This window comes from Oncorhynchus masou, chromosome 31 (assembly GCF_036934945.1).
Source record: "Oncorhynchus masou masou isolate Uvic2021 chromosome 31, UVic_Omas_1.1, whole genome shotgun sequence".
NCBI lineage: Eukaryota > Metazoa > Chordata > Actinopteri > Salmoniformes > Salmonidae > Oncorhynchus > Oncorhynchus masou.
In genome coordinates this window covers 74,255,984-74,274,284 of record NC_088242.1, presented here as the reverse complement: position 1 = coordinate 74,274,284, position 18,301 = coordinate 74,255,984, and the positions used below count along the sequence as shown (strand labels likewise).

Below are 18,301 nucleotides of genomic sequence, written 5' to 3'. Positions count from 1 at the left end.
CACAGCTCATCACCCTGAACACACCATCCCCACTGTCAAACATGGTGGTGGCAGCATCATGGTTTGGGCCTGCTTTTCTTCAGCAGGGACAGGGAAGATGGTTAAAATTGATGGGAAGATGGATGGAGCCAAATACAGGACCATTCTGGAAGAAAACCTGATGGAGTCTGCATAAGACCTGAGACTGGGACGGAGATTTGTCTTCCAACAAGACAATGATCCAAAACATAAAGCAAAATCTACAATGGAATGGTTCAAAAATAAACATATCCAGGTGTTAGAATGGCCAAGTCAAAGTCCAGACCTGAATCCAATCGAGAATCTGTGGAAAGAACTGAAAACTGCTGTTCACAAATGCTCTCCATCCAACCTCACTGAGCTTGAGCTGTTTTGCAAGGAGGAATGGGAAAAAATTTCAGTCTCTCGATGTGCAAAACTGATAGAGACATACCCCAAGCGACTTACAGCTGTAATCGCAGCAAAAGGTGACGCTACAAAGTATTAACTTAAGGGGGCTGAATAATTTTGCACGCCCAATTTTTCAGTTTTTGATTTGTTAAAAAAGTTTGAAATATCCAATAAATGTTGTTCCACTTCATGATTGTGTCCCACTTGTTGTTGATTCTTCACAAAAAAATACAGTTTTATATCTTTATGTTTGAAGCCTGAAATATGGCAAAAGGTCGCAAAGTTCAAGGGAGCCGAATACTTTCGCAAGGCACTGTAGTCATGAATTATACTTTTATTGCTGCTTTATGACCCCTTCATTACAGTTAACAATGGAGTTCCCTTCAAACCGTCAAGCTACACCCCCGCCCCTATAATGGATTGTCGCTGTAATGAGAGAAAGGCTTGCTTTCTATTTGAACAGACATCTGACTTGAATAATGTGACATGCTATATCGTTTAGCAAGCTAATATACTCACATAACTGTAGAGGAAAATGTTACACTGCAGAGGGTAGTTATCACAAAAGAAAATGAGGAAGGGCCTTTAAGATAAAATTGCATGTGTTGACACTACATTTAATATTGCATGTGTTGGTTGACATTAGCGATCAAGAGCTCAAACAATCACAGAGATCTTAATCAGAGATATAAAGCCCAGAAAAGGCACCACTGTATTGGAAAGCTATATTTCCCATCTCCCAGTCTTAAATCCAATCCAAAGTAGTGATAGGAGAACATGAGCTGGATCAACTGAGTCAAGTAACAATGGCATGAGCAATGCAGTCACTCTGTGTCCTATTATTCTGAAGTCTACAGCAGGTCGCATACGGACCACAACTATTGAAAACTGAGAAAATGTCACATTCTGTGGTGTTTCTGAAGTTACTCTCTGCTTTCCGGTGGGAGTGGAGTGAAACACTGTATTGTATAGCAGAATCCTTCCCACAAATGTTTTACTGAGTGCATAATGGTGCATGATGACTCGACGCAGATGTGTCTCAATGTGAGTTTGAGATCCTGGAATTTTCTTTCATACAGAACCAAATACTGTAGCAATACGAGGGCTGCTTGTGGAAGAAAGCGGGCTGGTGCTCCAGTTGCCACGGTAATTGAGGCCTTTATAATGACACAATGGGAAAAGGAAATTATGCTTCTTGAAGCAGCAGGCAGGCATTCTAGACAAGAGCACATCTGGGATGGGCCTGAGGTCACCTCTGGGTAAAATCATCCTGCAGATAATATACAATGACTAGATGGGACATGGCTATGAAAATCAGGGCCTTCAGTGTGTGCAAATTAGGCACATTGTTTAGGACTAGCAATTTAAAGCATATGTCTGCTTGTATGAGAAATCAAACCAAAAAAGTACATTCACTTGTATAAGATTGGGTTTTTCCGTATGGAGATAGCACACAGAGATAGCTGAGGGAATTACTACCTTGATCTCATGAGGCAGTAGACAACTTCATTTGTGTGATGCATGTTAGTCATAACTGCATCCAGTAAACAAAATTCTCGCTCTGTTCTAAACCATTTTGTAATAATTGTTTTCACACCCGGGAATTTGAACAGTCCCTCTCCTATAACATGGATAATAAGCACTTGTGGCAAACAGCCCCGCCCACTGCTAATACATAGCACTGTGACTCAGAGGGTCTGCCTGGGAAGACTCAGAAATCCTCCCATTTAGGAATCTTTACTGGGATCTGACAGCTCCTTCCCTGTTCTCTAAGGGGTGCTTCATCGAGCGTGGAATAAACCTGTTCAGCTATTCTTAGCTGCAATAAGAACTTGCCTGCCTGCCAGAGACAACAGAATTAACTGGGGACTCCATTAGTCTACCATGCTCACTGCCTACAAGACATGGGCAATGGGGAGAGACAAAGAGCAGAGCAGAGAGAGATGGATAGATAAAGAAAGAACAGAGAATGAGAGAGAGAGAGAGAGGGAGACAGAGAGAGCATGAGGAAAAGAGTAGGGGGAGGGCGAGAGGGAGGTGTGAGAGGGAGGGAGGGAGGGATAGGTGAAATAAATAGCTAAACATATTGCAATAGTTCGTCAAGGCTCAATAATTCCTTCCTTTGTTTTTTTCTTTCACATCCCCCACTGGGGGAGAGAGAACAGTAATAACCAAAGGAGAGATTACTGGATTTACAGTAATGCTTTCCCCAACACAACCTGAATCTCATCTCAGGTCCCTGGGTTTTTCTCAGCATAATTACTGGGAGGTACAGATGAGATGTGTTGTTGGAGATGTGCTAAAGAGGCACCATTGTATTTGACATTTTAGTAATTTAATGAGTTACAGGAGCAATTTAGGGTTTAGTGCCTTGCTCAAGGGCACATCGATAAATTTGAACCAGCAACCTTTCAGTTACTGGCCCAACGCTCTTAAGCCCTAGGCTACCTGCCACCCTGAAATGTGCTAGAGATCGGCCAGCCCTGTATTCTGAACATTCTACAGCGCAAGTTGCGCCAAGTATCTTATCTATTGTGTGGTGTTATTACTGCTAATGACCTTTGTTGGGAGACACATATTGATAAAGCAGATTTTGATACGGCAGAGGTGAGTTAACTAGCTGAGGACCGAGGCTGTGTTGAAGAAGCCAGTCATGACATCAATGAAAAGTGTGACCACACCACATGTGACCACTTACCAAAGCCAGGACAGATTACCTTTGTACCTGAATTAATGTAGAGTAGAGTGGGGGGTTCTTACCTTGTTCTCAAGGCGTCCAATCAGCTCAGCCAGTCGGTTGATCTGTGCCTCCAGAGTCTCTTTCCTCACCTCCACCACCCCTGATTAAGCAGAGCACACAACACCTGACGCCAACACACTCCCAGCATTCAACACATTTTATGATCGCAATCATTATACAGATCCTTTTCTCCATAGTATATGAATATTTGACGGAAATAAAGAGTTCCAACCAGGTCTGATAAATAGGTAACTGCATTTGTTAATCAGGAAAAATCATGTCTATTCATGGTTTGAAGTTGAAATATATTCACAGTGCCTCAGAAGAGAAGGGTCTTTATTGCTTTTCAGCTCTGTTTAGAAAGCAATAATACATTGTATTCTAGCGCACCTGGCTCTAGTCATTAGCTTTGCCGTTTTAAGTCACCCTGGATAGAAGTGTGTGCTGTAAAGGCCAGTAGAGTCAAATACACTTAGAAGCCCTGGAATAGGAGGCTTCATTGAGGCATAAATAAATATGAGACAACAATATTAATCATTCCATTCTTCTCCCTTCTATGTGATGCCACACAGCCAATTAGTGGTGGAAAATGGGCTTCCTGCTCTTTAAAATCATCACCTCTCGAGGTGCCAAGGCAATTAGAGGATGACACTTCCCCCTGTGTTGATGAGCCTACCAGAGAACCACACAGCTGAGGGGGGCTGCTGTGTTTTGGAACCTACCAGCTGTAACCATAGAGACATTTGAAGCAGGCACATTGCAGGCACATTTGGTCAGTTGGGCTTGAATGGCAGTCCACGCTATTTGAGCATGGTCTTTGTCAAATGCAGGAGAGCAGTCATTAGTCCTGACTAGCCATGCTAACAACAGACAGCCGTCTCCATGTGCAGCTGTCTCAGCATACTGTCTAACATATGGCACAGTTGCAGATAAGCTGTGAGCAAGGAAAATGTGCATGACTCAGGCTAGGCTGGTGCCTGCACAAACAGACACACACTCTTGTCAAAATGCATGGGGGAGTGTTCCTTGCCTCAGGTAGCATTGCACAATGAACAATGGCTCATTTAAAAATAACTTTTCACCCAAGGTGTCAAATACTCCTGCAGATACAAAACTGAATGTTTACATTTAGCATTTTCACTGGCAAAGTATTCTCTGATCAGTAAACAGAGGGCAGAGGCAGATTCTGCTACCAGAATGTATTGCCTGCCATGATAAAAAAAAAGATATATAGCAAAAGAAACAGTAGGACAAACAGCAAGAATAAATATATTTGACAAAAGTGTGAATGGGAGAATGAGAATGAGAGAGGGTGGTAGTGAGAGAAGAACAAGTGAATGTGAGAGTGAGAAACAGAGAGAGTCGGCATAGGGAGGTATTGATCAATATTTTCTTTCTGGTGTTCTCAAATGACAGGCCAGACAAAGCTGGATCCAATCAAGGTCCTCTCCCCAGCCTCTGACAGCTGTAACACTGGCTTTTATGGCCCAAACAGGACAATTTAAACTGGTGTCAGACTTAAGTGTTAATTTAACTGCAGTACAATTCTATAAAGACTGTTCCCTCTGGGCACCAAAGTCAGTTCAATGTCAACTAAAGTTAATTTAACGTGAAATTAACAAACAAAAAAATCACATCACAGGATTTAGGTTAAAAGTTGGGTGATAGAAATGTTGGTTATGTTGTCTTTTTGCAAATCCAATCAGTTTTCCAAGTTGATTCAAAGACATCACATTTAATTATTTTGTTCAAATGATGTGGAAACAACATTGGTTCAACCAATTCTTGCCCGGTGGGTTACCAAAGGAGAGCAATTTTGACTATTGGTTTTTAATTAATTGTTACAACTTGGCCAATGGAATATTTTCTTGTCAAGTAGAGTACAATATCAGGAAAGCCGCATAAGGCCATGTGTGAAAAGGCTAGCCTGACGGCTCACACTAAATTGTCCTCTTCTCTGTTGTTTGCTACATACTTTAGTCTGAGACTGCCATCGTTGAAGTCATTTGTGGTGACGAGAGGCACGAGGGGTGTTGTAAAAAACAAAGTAATACGCAAATTGGATTGTCTTTAACCAATCTGAGTATCAAAGCCAATGACACATTTTCAAACTGCTGCTTTACCCACTAGTGTTCTGGCTCTGGCCCAACCCATTAGTTTTTTAGACCAATCAGACGGACCCAAAAGTGTTCGTTTTTGTTGAAGGGTTGGGCAAGTACTCAGATCCAGACTTATTGTGGAGAAGAAACTAACATCCATGGGAGTGGCGTAGCGTTTGTCCGGAGCAAGGAGTCTGGGTAGCACAGGAAATGAAATGGCTACTTCATGATATACTGCTAATCAATCTCATAGCCCTCCTTCTCAATGCGTGTCATTCCTAAATCAATTAAGTCACTGAATACCTCTCAAAACCCTTCAAAAGTGGCACTTCTTACAACATATCATTTGTTACAGCAAGTGAGTGGAGGGAGTATCAATAGCCTATGAGTATTCACAGTATGTGACTCAGTGTTAAGAAGCTATCTGAGGGTTTCATTACACATGGAGAGAGATGGAATCTATAGCAGGGAGGAAGAGAGGAGAGAGGTAGAGAGAGGCGATGGGTAGAAAACACTGCTGAACTTCAAAGGGAATTATTGGCCTCTATCTGTGTCACAAAAGAAATGGAATTAATTTGTGAGGCCATAGGCAGAAGCTCCAGCTTTGCAGTGGAGCCGTGCTCTAATTGAAATACAGGAATGGATTCAGGGAAATAGGGATTATTTATCCCCATTGAAAAGTTACCGTTTTCAGCACTTATGATCTACTTCCAAACCACTGGATACTTACGTAATGCTTATCTACTGCATGCATGATGACGGGGCACTCTTTGTTTATGGCTTCTGTAACTGCTCTGAATGCTGTACGTTATGCAATCTGATTTAAATGGATTGATTCCAGAATCGTCTTTGAGACAGAAGCACCATGAAACAGCTTACATTTCATTGTGGTTCCAAATTAAGGAAAACTCAAAAAAAATGATGGTGTCTGGCACATACAATGGTTTTAGAAGACCATTTTGTTATTGCTACTGATAGCCATAAATATACTAGCTGTTTGTGGTTAAACCTTCTCTACAGTGTCTTGCCTCCGAACCGAAGTGAGGGCTGCAGTGCAGAATATATATGCCTATTTGATTGATCTGTGTCATTGTATAGCCCCTCCCTCCTTTTTTCTCCCCCCCTCCCTCGGCCTGCCTCCCTTGCTCTGCCTCCCTGCCTCCCTCACTCTGCCTCCCTCGCTCTGCCTCCCACCCTCACTTCCTCCCTCACTTCCTCCCTCTCTCTGCCTCCCTCCCTCCCTTCTACTTCTCTCCTCTGTGGGAGGGCTAGAGCTGCCAGGCACATCTCCATGTTTCTGTTGATGATTGATTGAGATTGAGATAGAAAATGGGAAATAAATCACTCTGCCTGAAGAGAATAGAGTTTTTGATTTCCATTGCACTTGATTAATGCTCCCATGCTTCTCTTCAAGCTAATCACAAATGCAACCAACAAATGTGTCACACTTCATCCAGAAAACATTTACATTGCATTTGGTTGAGGTGACAAGGCTACATTATGCTTAAATGTGATGTGTCTCTGGGGAGACTAAAGGAGAAAAAAGTTAATAGTACATCACTTAAATGAATCTTCAGATTGAAGAAGCGGCTGGACAATCGACTGCAATCAATAGAAACCTACGTCAATGAGAGATGTACATCAGTGTAGCATGTGCGTGACACATGGCAGAGGTCTGACCTGTAGCAGTGTTGATGTTCCTTGGGGCAACATCCTTGGCAGTACGGACTCTGTTGTTAGGAGGGTAGTCAGGCACTGGTTTTTCATAACGTTTCTCTGGAACCCGTGGACTGACCTTAGTGGGATACCTTCACATAGAGAGAGAGGGATGAGAGACAGAGAGATAAAGAGAGAGAGGCATGGTAACGGAGGAACACAGTAAGTACAGCAGGCACATACACTATACAGTGCCTTGCGAAAGTATTCGGCCCCCTTGAACTTTGCGACCTTTTGCCACATTTCAGGCTTCAAACATAAAGATATAAAACTGTATTTTTTTGTGAAGAATCAACAACAAGTGGGACACAATCATGAAGTGGAACGACATTTATTGGATATTTCAAACTTTTTTAACAAATCAAAAACTGAAAAAATTGGGCGTGCAAAATTATTCAGCCCCCTTAAGTTAATACTTTGTAGCGCCACCTTTTGCTGCGATTACAGCTGTAAGTCACTTGGGGTATGTCTCTATCAGTTTTGCACATCGAGAGACTGAAATTTTTTCCCATTCCTCCTTGCAAAACAGCTCGAGCTCAGTGAGGTTGGATGGAGAGCATTTGAACAGCAGTTTTCAGTTCTTTCCACAGATTCTCGATTGGATTCAGGTTTGGACGTTGACTTGGCCATTCTAACACCTGGATATGTTTATTTTTGAACCATTCCATTGTAGATTTTGCTTTATGTTTTGGATCATTGTCTTGTTGGAAGACAAATCTCCATCCCAGTCTCAGGTCTTATGCAGACTCCATCAGGTTTTCTTCCAGAATGGTCCTGTATTTGGCTCCATCCATCTTCCCATCAATTTTAACCATCTTCCCTGTCCCTGCTGAAGAAAAGCAGGCCCAAACCATGATGCTGCCACCACCATGTTAGACAGTGGGGATGGTGTGTTCAGGGTGATGAGCTGTGTTGCTTTTACGCCAAACATAACGTTTTGCATTGTTGCCAAAAAGCAAAATTTTGGTTTCATCTGACCAGAGCACCTTCTTCCACATGTTTGGTGTGTCTCCCAGGTGGCTGGTGGCAAACTTTAAATGACACTTTTTATGGATATCTTTAAGAAATGGCTTTCTTCTTGCAACTCTTCCATAAAGGCCAGATTTGTGCAATATACAACTGATTGTTGTCCTATGGACAGAGTCTCCCCCCTCAGCTTTAGATCTCTGCAGTTCATCCAGAGTGATCATAGGCCTCTTGGCTGCATCTCTGATCAGTCTTCTCCTTGTATGAGCTGAAAGTTTAGAGGGACGGCCAGGTCTTGGTAGATTTGCAGTGGTCTGATACTCCTTCCATTTCAATATGATCGCTTGCACAGTGCTCCTTGGGATGTTTAAAGCTTGGGAAATCTTTTTGTATGCAAATCCGGCTTTAAACTTCTTCACAACAGTATCTCGGACCTGCCTGGTGTGTTCCTTGTTCTTCATGATGCTCTCTGCGCTTTTAACAGACCTCTGAGACTATCACAGTGCAGGTGCATTTATACGGAGACTTGATTACACACAGGTGGATTGTATTTATCATCATTAGTCATTTAGGTCAACATTGGATCATTCAGAGATCCTCACTGAACTTCTGGAGAGAGTTTGCTGCACTGAAAGTAAAGGGGCTGAATAATTTTGCACGCCCAATCTTTCAGTTTTTGATTTGTTAAAAAAGTTTGAAATATCCAATAAATGTCGTTCCACTTCATGATTGTGTCCCACTTGTTGTTGATTCTTCACAAAAAAATACAGTTTTATATCTTTATGTTTGAAGCCTGAAATGTGGCAAAAGGTTGCAAAGTTCAAGGGGGCCGAATACTTTCGCAAGGCACTGTATATACAAAGTATGTGGACATTCTTTGAAATTAGTAGATTTGGCTATTTCAGCCACACTCGTTGCTGACAGGTGACATTGTCAGTAGAATGGCCTTACTGAAGAGCTCAGTGACTTTCAACATGGCACCGCCATAGGATGCCACCTTTAACAAGTCAGTTCGTCAAATTTCTGCCCTGCTAGCCCTGGCCCGTTCAACTGTAAGTGCCGTTATTGTAAAGTGGAAACTTTTACGATCAACAACGGCTCAGCCGTGAAGTGGTAGGCCACACAAGCTCACAGAACGGGACCGCTGAGTGCTCAAGCGTGTAGCGCATAAAAATCAGCTCTCCTCATTTGCAACACTCACTACAGAGTTCCAAACTGCCTTTTGAAGCAACATCAGCACAATAATGGTTTGTTGCGAGCTTCATGAAATGGGATTCCATGGCTGAGCAGCCGTAAACAAGCCTAAAATCACTATGCACAATGCCAAGCATCGGCTGGAGTGGTGTAAATCAAACCGCCATTGGACTCTGGAGCAGTGAAAACGTGTTCTCTGTAGTAATGAATCACGCTTCACCATCTGGCAGTCTGACGGACTAATCTGGGGTTGGTGGATGCCAGATGAACACTACGTGTCCAAATGCATAGTGCCCACTGTCAAGTTTGGTGGAGGAGGAATAATGGTCTGGGGCTGCTTTTCATGTTTTTGGGCTAGGCCCCTTAGTTCCAGTGAAGGGAAATCTTAATGCTACAGCATACAATGACATTCTTGACGATTCTGTGGTTTTAACTTTGTGGCAACGGTTTGGAGAAGGCCAGTTCCTGTTTCAGCATGACAATGCATCTGTGCACAAAGCGAGGACCATACAGAAATGTTTTTTCAAGATCGGTGTGGAAGAACTTGATTGTCCTGCACAGAGCGCTGACCTCAACCCCATCAAACACCTTTGGGATTAATTGGAACACCGACTGCGAGCCAAGCCTAATCGCCCAACATCAGTGCCTGACCTCACAAATGCTCTTGTGGCTGAATGGAAGCAAGTCCCCGCAGCAAAATTCCAACATCTAGTGGAAAGCCTTCCCAGAAGAGTGGAAGCTGTTATAGCAGCAAACGGGTGAACAACTCCATATTAATGCCCATGATTTTGGAATGAGATGTTCGATATGCCAGTGTCCACATACTTTTGGTAATGTAGTGTAGCTAGGAACCAGAGTGACTTTTGATTTGGGGAACTGCCAATCTCAATTTCACACATAATGACATGACACCGCAGTGACGTCCTGTCAAGGACGATTAAGGCAGCCCCCTACACCTCTCTGATTCAGAGGGGTTGGGTTAAATGCGGAAGACACATTTCAGTTGAAGGCATTCAGTTGTACAACTGACTAGGTATCCCCTTTTCCCTTTCCCTCCTCCCTCGACGACTCACCCTGATTGGCTACAATGCTGCTCGTCAATAGCATCCACAGCACTTTCCACCGAGTTTAGCAGAGACTGGATCTGATTTGCTGATTCCTTCAACAGGAAGCGAGTAACAAATTGCTCCACGTTGGTCCCTCGCTCGTACACCTGGGGAGAGAAGAGATAGAGAATGAGAGAAGCCTTGGCACCTTTCTGCACATCTCCTGAACACATATCAGGTAAGTCCCCCTTTATGTCTTTCACTGCCTATGAAAGCTTCCCTCCTGCAGAGTGCTTTTTGGCAAATGCACATTTCAAAGTTCCTGAGTGTTTAAGGGTTTGTCAAAGTTGAAGACAGACACTTTCACTAAGGTTAAGAGAAAAATACTAAAAATAGGGTGATAACATTTAAGGAGTTTATAACCTGGCTCAGAACTGTACAGACAGACAGATCTAAGGACAGTTTCTGTTTCAAAGGCAGTAGTCAGCTAGGATGCAGCCTTGGCCATACTCATCTATTGTCAGGTTAATTTAACTGGTTGAAATAATCAATATTCTTTCTGCTTTGTCATTGTGGGGAAATGGTCCGTGCTGTCAAACAAGCTTTATATTATTTGCGATAAACTTAATTGTCAGCTCTTGTAAGCAGACACACACTAAGATTATTGAGATAATTGGAACACTTTGTTACATGAGACTGATCATTTCTTATGACAGAAAAACAGGCCAAGAAAACAGAAAGTGAATATCGAATACCATTATCTCAGCAAATGTTGGCTGTAGGTTCAGAAACAGTTTTCATACTGGTATGAAAAGAAAAAGTGAGGCAACGTGCTGAATCTTTGTATTGGTGTATCTGGTGATTGAATATCAAATAATTTATATTTGTCACGCCCTGACCATAGTTTGCTTTGTATGTTTATAGGTTTTGTTTGGTCAGGGTGTGATCTGAGTGGGCATTCTATGTTGTATGTCTAGTTTGTCTGTTTCTGTGTTTGGCCTGATATGGTTCTCAATCAGAGGCAGGTGTTAGTCGTTGTCTCTGATTGGGAACCATATTTAGGTAGCCTGTTTTGTCGTTGTAGGTTGTGGGTGATTGTCTATGTTAGTTGCTTGTGTCAGCACATTTGGTATATAGCGTCACGGTCGTTGTTCATTTATTGTTTTGTTCAGTTTACATCGTGTTTTCATCATCTATTAAAATTATGCATTCACACCACACTGCGCTTTGGTCCGCTTCTTACGACGATCGTGACAATATTATTCCAAGTCTGATCATCAAATATGAAATATGTATTTAAATGTGACATTAGAGAAGCTACTGAAGCAGTCTAATAGAACAGTTATAAATGTGTACTCTATTTGCACACTATGGACATTGCGGAGCTGGTATAGTAAAGATGCAGACAGAATAGAATGGGCCTATGCATATATGTGAACAACAGCTGGTGCACGATATCTAAGGAAGTCTCGAGGTTTTGCTCGCCTGAGGTAGAGTATCTCATGATAAGCTGTAGACCACACTATCTACCTAGAGAGTGTTCATCTGTATTTTTCGTAGCTGTCTACATACCACCACAGACCGATGCTGGCACTAAAACTGCACTCAATGAGCTGTATACCACACGTATACCGCCATAAGCGAACAGGAAAATGCTCATCCAGAGGAGGCACTCCTAGTGGCCTGGGACTTCAATGCAGGGAAACATATCAGTTTTACCTCATTTCTATCAGCATGTTAAATGTGCAACCAGAGGAAAGACAATTCTAGACCACCTTCACTCCACACACAGAGACACGTACAAAGCTCTCCCTTGCCCTCCATTTGGCAAATCTGACCATAATTCTATCATCCTGATTCCTGCTTACAAGCACAAATTAAAGCAGGAAGCACCAGTGACTCGGTCTATAAAAAAAAGTGGTCAAATGAAGCAGATGCTAAACTACAGGACTGCTTTGCTAGCACAGACTGGAATATTTTCAGGGATTATTACGATGTCATTGAGGAGTACACCACATTCGTCCTCCCTACAGTGGATTACAGGCAACATTCACACTGAGCTAAAGGGTAGAGCTGCTGCTTTCAAGGAGCGGGACACTAACCCGGAAGATTATAAGAAATCCCGCTATGCTCTCTGACGAACCATCAAACAGGCAAAGCGTCAATATAGGACTAAGTGGCAGGGTTTGTACATACCCTAACCAGAAGCCATGGATTACAGGCAACATTCACACTGGGCTAAAGGGTAGAGCTGCTGCTTTCAAGGAGCGGGACGCTAACCCGGAAGCTTATAAGAAATCCCGCTATGCCCTCTGAAGAACCATCAAACAGGCAAAGCGTCAATACAGGACTAAGTGGCATGGTTTGCAAACTATTACAGACTATAAAGGGAAGCACAGCTGAGAGCTGCCCAGTGATACGAGCCTACCAGACGAGCTAAATATCTTCTATGCTTGCTTTGAGACAAGTAACACTGAAACATGCATGAGAGCATCAGCTGTTTTGGATGACTATGTGATCACGCTCTCCGCAGCCGATGTGAGTAAGACCTTCAAACAGGTCAACATTCACAAGGCCCCAGGGCCAGATGGATTACCAGAATGTGTATTCTGAGCATGCGTTGACCAACTGGCATGTATCTTCACTGAAATGTTCAACCTTTCCCTGTTTGAGTCTGCAATACCAACATGTTTCAAGCAGACCACCATAGTCCCTGTGCCCAAGAAAACAAAGGTAGCCTGCCTAAATGACTACCGACCCGTATCACTCACGTCTGTAGCCATGAAATGCTTTGAAAGGCTGGTCATGGCTCACATCAACAACACCATTATCCCAGAAACCCTAGACCCACTCCAATATGCATACCGCACCCTCAGATCCACAGATTGCACTCCACAATGCCCTTTCACACCTGGACAAAAGGAACACCTATGTGAGAATGCTATTCATTGACTACAACTCAGCGTTCAACACCATATTACCCTCAAAGCTCCTCACTGAGCTAAGTACCCTGGAACTAAGCACCTCCCTCTGCAACTGGGTCCGAAACCTCCTAACGGGCTGCCCCAGATGATATGGGTAAATAACAACACATCCTCCACGTTGATCGTCAACATGGGGGCCCCTCAGGGCTGCGTGCTCAGCCCCCTCCTGTACTCCATGTTCACTCATGACTGCACGGCCAGGCACGACTCCAACACCATCATTAAGTTTGTTGATGACACAACAGTGCTAGGTCTGATCACCGACAACAATGAGACAGCCTATAGGGAGGAAGTCAGAGACCTGACCGTGTGGTGCCAGGACAACAACCTCTCCCTCAAGGTGATCAAGACAAAGGAGATGATTGTGGACTACAGGAAAAGGAGGACCGAGCACGCCCCATTCTCATCGACGGGGCTGTAGTGGAGCAGGTTGAGAGCTTCAAGTCCCTTGGCGTCCACATCACCAACAAACTAACACGGTCCAAGCACACCAAGACAGTCGTGAAGAGTGCACGACAAAACATATTCAGGAGACTGAAAATATTTGGTTTTACAGCTGCACCATCGAGAGCATCCTGATGGGTTGCATCACTGCCTGGTATGGCAACTGCTCGGACTCCGACCACAAGGCACTACTGAGAGTAGTGTGTATGGCCCAGAACATCACTGAGGCCAAGCTTCCTGTCATCTAGGACCTCTATACTAGTCATAGACTGTTCTCTCTGCATGGAAAGTGGTACCGGAGCGCCAAGTCTAGGTCCAAGAGGGTCCTAAATAGCTTCTACCCCCAAACAATAAGACTCCTGAACAGCTAATCAAATGGCAACCCAAACTATTTGCATTGCCCCCCCCCCCCCGGAAAGCTGCTGCTACTCTCTGTTATTATCTATGCATAGTCACTTTAATAACTCTACCTACATGTGAATATTACCTTGACACCGGTACCCCCGCACATTGACATTGGCTCTGTGCCGGTACCCCCTGTATATAGCCCCGCTATTGTTATTTACTGCTGCTCTTTAATTATTTGTTATTCTTATCTCTTACTTTTTTGGGAGGGGGGGTATTTTCATACTGCATTGTTGGTTAAGGGCTTGTAAGTAAGCATTTCACTGTAAGGTCTACTACACCTGCTTTATTCGCCGCTTGTGACAAATACAATTTGATTATACTAAATGGCGTGAGAAATAGCAGCAGCTTTACGGGCGCCCAACCAATTGTGCTATTATGTGTTTTTTTCGCTTTATTTGCAACTTATTTTGTACATAATGTTTCTGCAACCGTATCTTACTGCAAAAAAGAGCTTCTGGATATCAGGACAGCGATCACTCACCACGGATTAGACAAAGATTTTTTCTTCAACAAACAAGACGCACAAGACATTCTTCAAACACCCGACAGGGCCAACATCCCCATTATTTGCAAGAGGAACACCTGCTCTCTCCATGACATAGACTGACCAGGTTAATCCAGGTGAAAGCTATGATCCCTTATTGGTCACCTATTAAATGCACTTCAAATCAATGTAGATTGAAGGGGAGTATACAGGTTAAATAATGATTTTTAAGCCTTGAGACATGGATTGTGCATGTGTGCCATTCAGAAGGTGAATAGGCAAGACAGAATATTTAAATGCCTTTCAACAGGGTATGGTAGTAGGTGCCAGGTGCACTGGTTTGAGTGTGTCAAGAACTGCAACACTGCTGGGTCACGCTCAACAGTTTCCCACGTGTAGCTACTCTTCCTGGGGTCCAGAAAAATGAAGGCAATTATACCATTTTAAAAACATTACAATGCATTCAACAGATTTCCCAACACTAAGTGTGTGCCCTCAGGCCCCTACTCCACTACCACATATCAACACAAACTCCAGGTGTACATGTGTGTATAGTGCATAGTGTATGTTAATTGAAGCTGTCTGAGGGCAAAGGGTGGGTGGAGGGGTGCAACTCAATATTGAGAAGGGGTTGCTAATGTTTGGTATACTCTGGTATACTATATTTCATGCACAGACAGAGACTATTTGACTGATCTAAGCAAAATGAGACACAAGTAGAGCAAAATATGATACGTGAAAGGAGGGTGCTTATCTTGCAATTCTATCTGCGTGTGGTTGCCCTTGTGTACTGCACTAATGGTCAGCCTGCTGAACGGTCCTCTAGGGAAGACAGACAGAGAGGTCCATTAGTAGTGTAATAGTAACACAGGCAGGGGGAATACTACAGTGTTGGCTCACAGGCCCATATTCTATTACACAGAGGTCATCTAGCACACTCAGGGAAGTGTGTGTGTGCAGAGTGCAGACTGTTATTAAAGAATGTGGGTTCAAAACCGTGCACAGTTAACAAGTTACGAGGTTCCTAGCTCTATGCGAGGGTTGAGGAAAATGACATGCATCTGGAGAACTGATTATTCAAATGGCAGGCTTGGAGAAATAGCCTCTAAATGCATGTGAATACTGTAGGGCTCATTTCACAAAATCTCTAATACAGTTCAGAGCCATCCATAAGGTATATCTTGTGTTGGGTGTACCTGTAAAATGAGTGAAAGAGGTGGGTAAACCAGTCAAGGTTTTGTTTTAACTAATGGGATTGTTAAATATTAAATATTAGTGTGCAGTGAGTAGCAGGTAGCACCTGAGACAAAGCCCAGCCAGCTACTGATCCTATCACACAGGGAGAGAGAGATAATTAATAGATAACATTAAGCCTGGCTGCTGTGGGCTGATTAATGATGATGAGCAGTGATAGAGGTCTAATTGCTGCTCTGTGTGTGTTAGCTGAAGAGCCTGGTGAGGACTATGGTCTCTTTATTAACAGGGTCTCCATCCAGGGACAGATACAGACATAGACAGGAAAGGTCTAAGAGTCACTGTGTGAGAAATACTGAGGGTTGAATGTGGTATGAGACAGAGAGAGAGAGCTCGATTGAGTTGAGTGATATTTGTTACTTTTATCCATTTCTAGACATAACCTCCTGGAAACCCATATTTTTACGACTTCTAAGACGACGTTGCCTGACGATTCCTTAATGATAATGTGTGAGCCATAGCCTTGGCATCGTCAAATACTTTATTGGAAGGCCTAGCTTAAATATAATTTTTGCATATGTAAATGGTGTTGCTGAGAAACATATTGACTACTGATGTTAGGATACTATTAATTGGTTCAAGTCAGCTAACAGCGACTTTGGAGTCTGTAACTAGGAATGTAAGTCGCTCTGGATAAGAGCGTCTGCTAAATGACTTAAATGTAAATGTAATGAATGTTTAAACCTCAAAATAGTTAAAAACACAAGTTATCTTTGCATATTTATCTCCCAACAGTGATCACACCTTTGTCGGTAGGTTTACATACCAGCTGGACTGTGGAGAGAGCGGCAAGACTGAGGGAGGCTTTTTCTGTAGAATAGGCTCTGCATAAGACTGAAAATGTTTAAGCAAAATCAATATCAATATTAAAGAATATTTCATTACAACCTGATGTCTGTTGTGTACTTAATCATTGCAAAACATCGTAATCATAACCTGAAATTGACGGATATATGGGAAGTTAGGCAAGGACGAATTTGGACAATGTATTTCATCTACTGTATCATGAGGGAAAGTTCACAGGTACAGAGTGTTACACTTTCACACTATCACGTTATCGAGTGGCTGAAGAAAGGTTTGTCATGTTCTCTGGGTTTAAACTCATTCCCTGCATGCTGGAGTCTGAACAGTGACAGACGGGTAAAGGTGCTGTGCTGCCTGCATCAGTAGAACTTATCTGGTCCTGCTGCAGACCCAGTTAGACAAAGCTTCCGAGAAAATGAAAGAAAAGATTCAATCTCAATCGCATTAGCCAGGCTTAAAAGCAGGACTCAGGACATAATCCAGTTATTCAGGCACTGATACAACCATTCAGCGGCTGCTGGATCTATGTTGTAGAGACTTTACAAGACTGGGATTAGATCTACTGCTGGAGAAAATGAACGGAGGAGATGAGGAGCCTCCTGTCAAAGAAGCCAATCATTAAACTGTGTCTCTTCTATTGTGTGTGTGTGTGTGTTTGTGTATGTGAATCCACAATGTGAAATGAAGTCTCTGTTTTCTTCATCCACTTGCTGCAGATGTCTGTCATTCCATGGCTGTGTGAGTTTCTGCAGGAGGTCAGGCTGACCCTGTCTTGGGGAGTTGGGGAATAATGGATTACATGTAATAATGTATGGGATTACAACAACAAAAACATGGTAACTGTAATCTGTTACAAGATTACAGATACATTTGAAAAACTAGATGATTACTTTGAGGATTACTTTTAAAATCAGAAAGGATATTTGTGAAAAACAATTCTCACTGACATTCAAATCAGCATTGAAAATATTTTGTTCCACCATAGCGAGTTTGACCACAAATCAGAGACCACTATGATGACACACCAGATGTGTTTGATGCAAAAAAGCGCAGGAATAGGCTTTTGTAGGCTAAAGTTGTAAGCTTATTGTAAAAGATTATCCAACTTGAATGAACACTTGGAAGTAAGGATGAGAGCAGTGGTGTAGTCTACGGATATCTACGGATATCACTTATTATTGATATCGACATTGCGCATTGATGTGAATCACACTGCTGCTCTCTCATTTAGCTATTTACGCCTTACGTACTGTGGTTGCTGTGGAGGGTTGTTCACAAATCTAAATGTGTATTTGAACCTAATAATGGTTGAATTCGAGAAGTTTAAGCTGCCTATCAATCATTGTTTTTGAAACCAGTGGACAGCCAGTGAAAAATGTGATCTTGTAACAGCTGCACAGTGAGGATCCAAGCCTATGGAAGAAAGTGGGGCTTTTATTGCTCAATCTAATTAATGCTGATTTTTTTCAAGTCCATAGGCCTAATGGACACATGCTCAAACTTGTCCACTTTTGATATATTTAAAGGGAAAATCTGTAGTTGCTACATACATTTTTTGGGTCACTTTTCGGCCATTAAAATAACATAAAATCGATCAGAAATACAGGGTAGACATTGTTAATGTTGTAAATAACTATTGTAGCTGGAAACGGAAGATTTTTTATGGAATATCTACATAGGTGTACAGAGGCCAATTACAGTTGAAGTCGGAAGTTTACATACACCTTAGCCAAATACATTTAAACTCAGTTTTT

The 18,301-nt window shown here is 42.6% G+C and overlaps 1 protein-coding gene across 1 annotated transcript in view; it reads right to left on the bottom strand.

The window, feature by feature from the left end:
• necab2 (N-terminal EF-hand calcium binding protein 2) overlaps positions 1–18,301 on the bottom strand; it is a 129,078-nt gene that overhangs the window by 31,009 nt on the left and 79,768 nt on the right. Inside the window, exons 6-8 of the mRNA XM_064952992.1 lie at positions 10,197–10,336; positions 6,928–7,055; positions 3,169–3,248 (exon numbers count right to left, since the gene is read on the bottom strand). Coding sequence (XP_064809064.1) covers positions 3,169–3,248; positions 6,928–7,055; positions 10,197–10,336 — 348 coding nt within the window. The remainder of the gene's footprint in view (positions 1–3,168; positions 3,249–6,927; positions 7,056–10,196; positions 10,337–18,301) is intronic.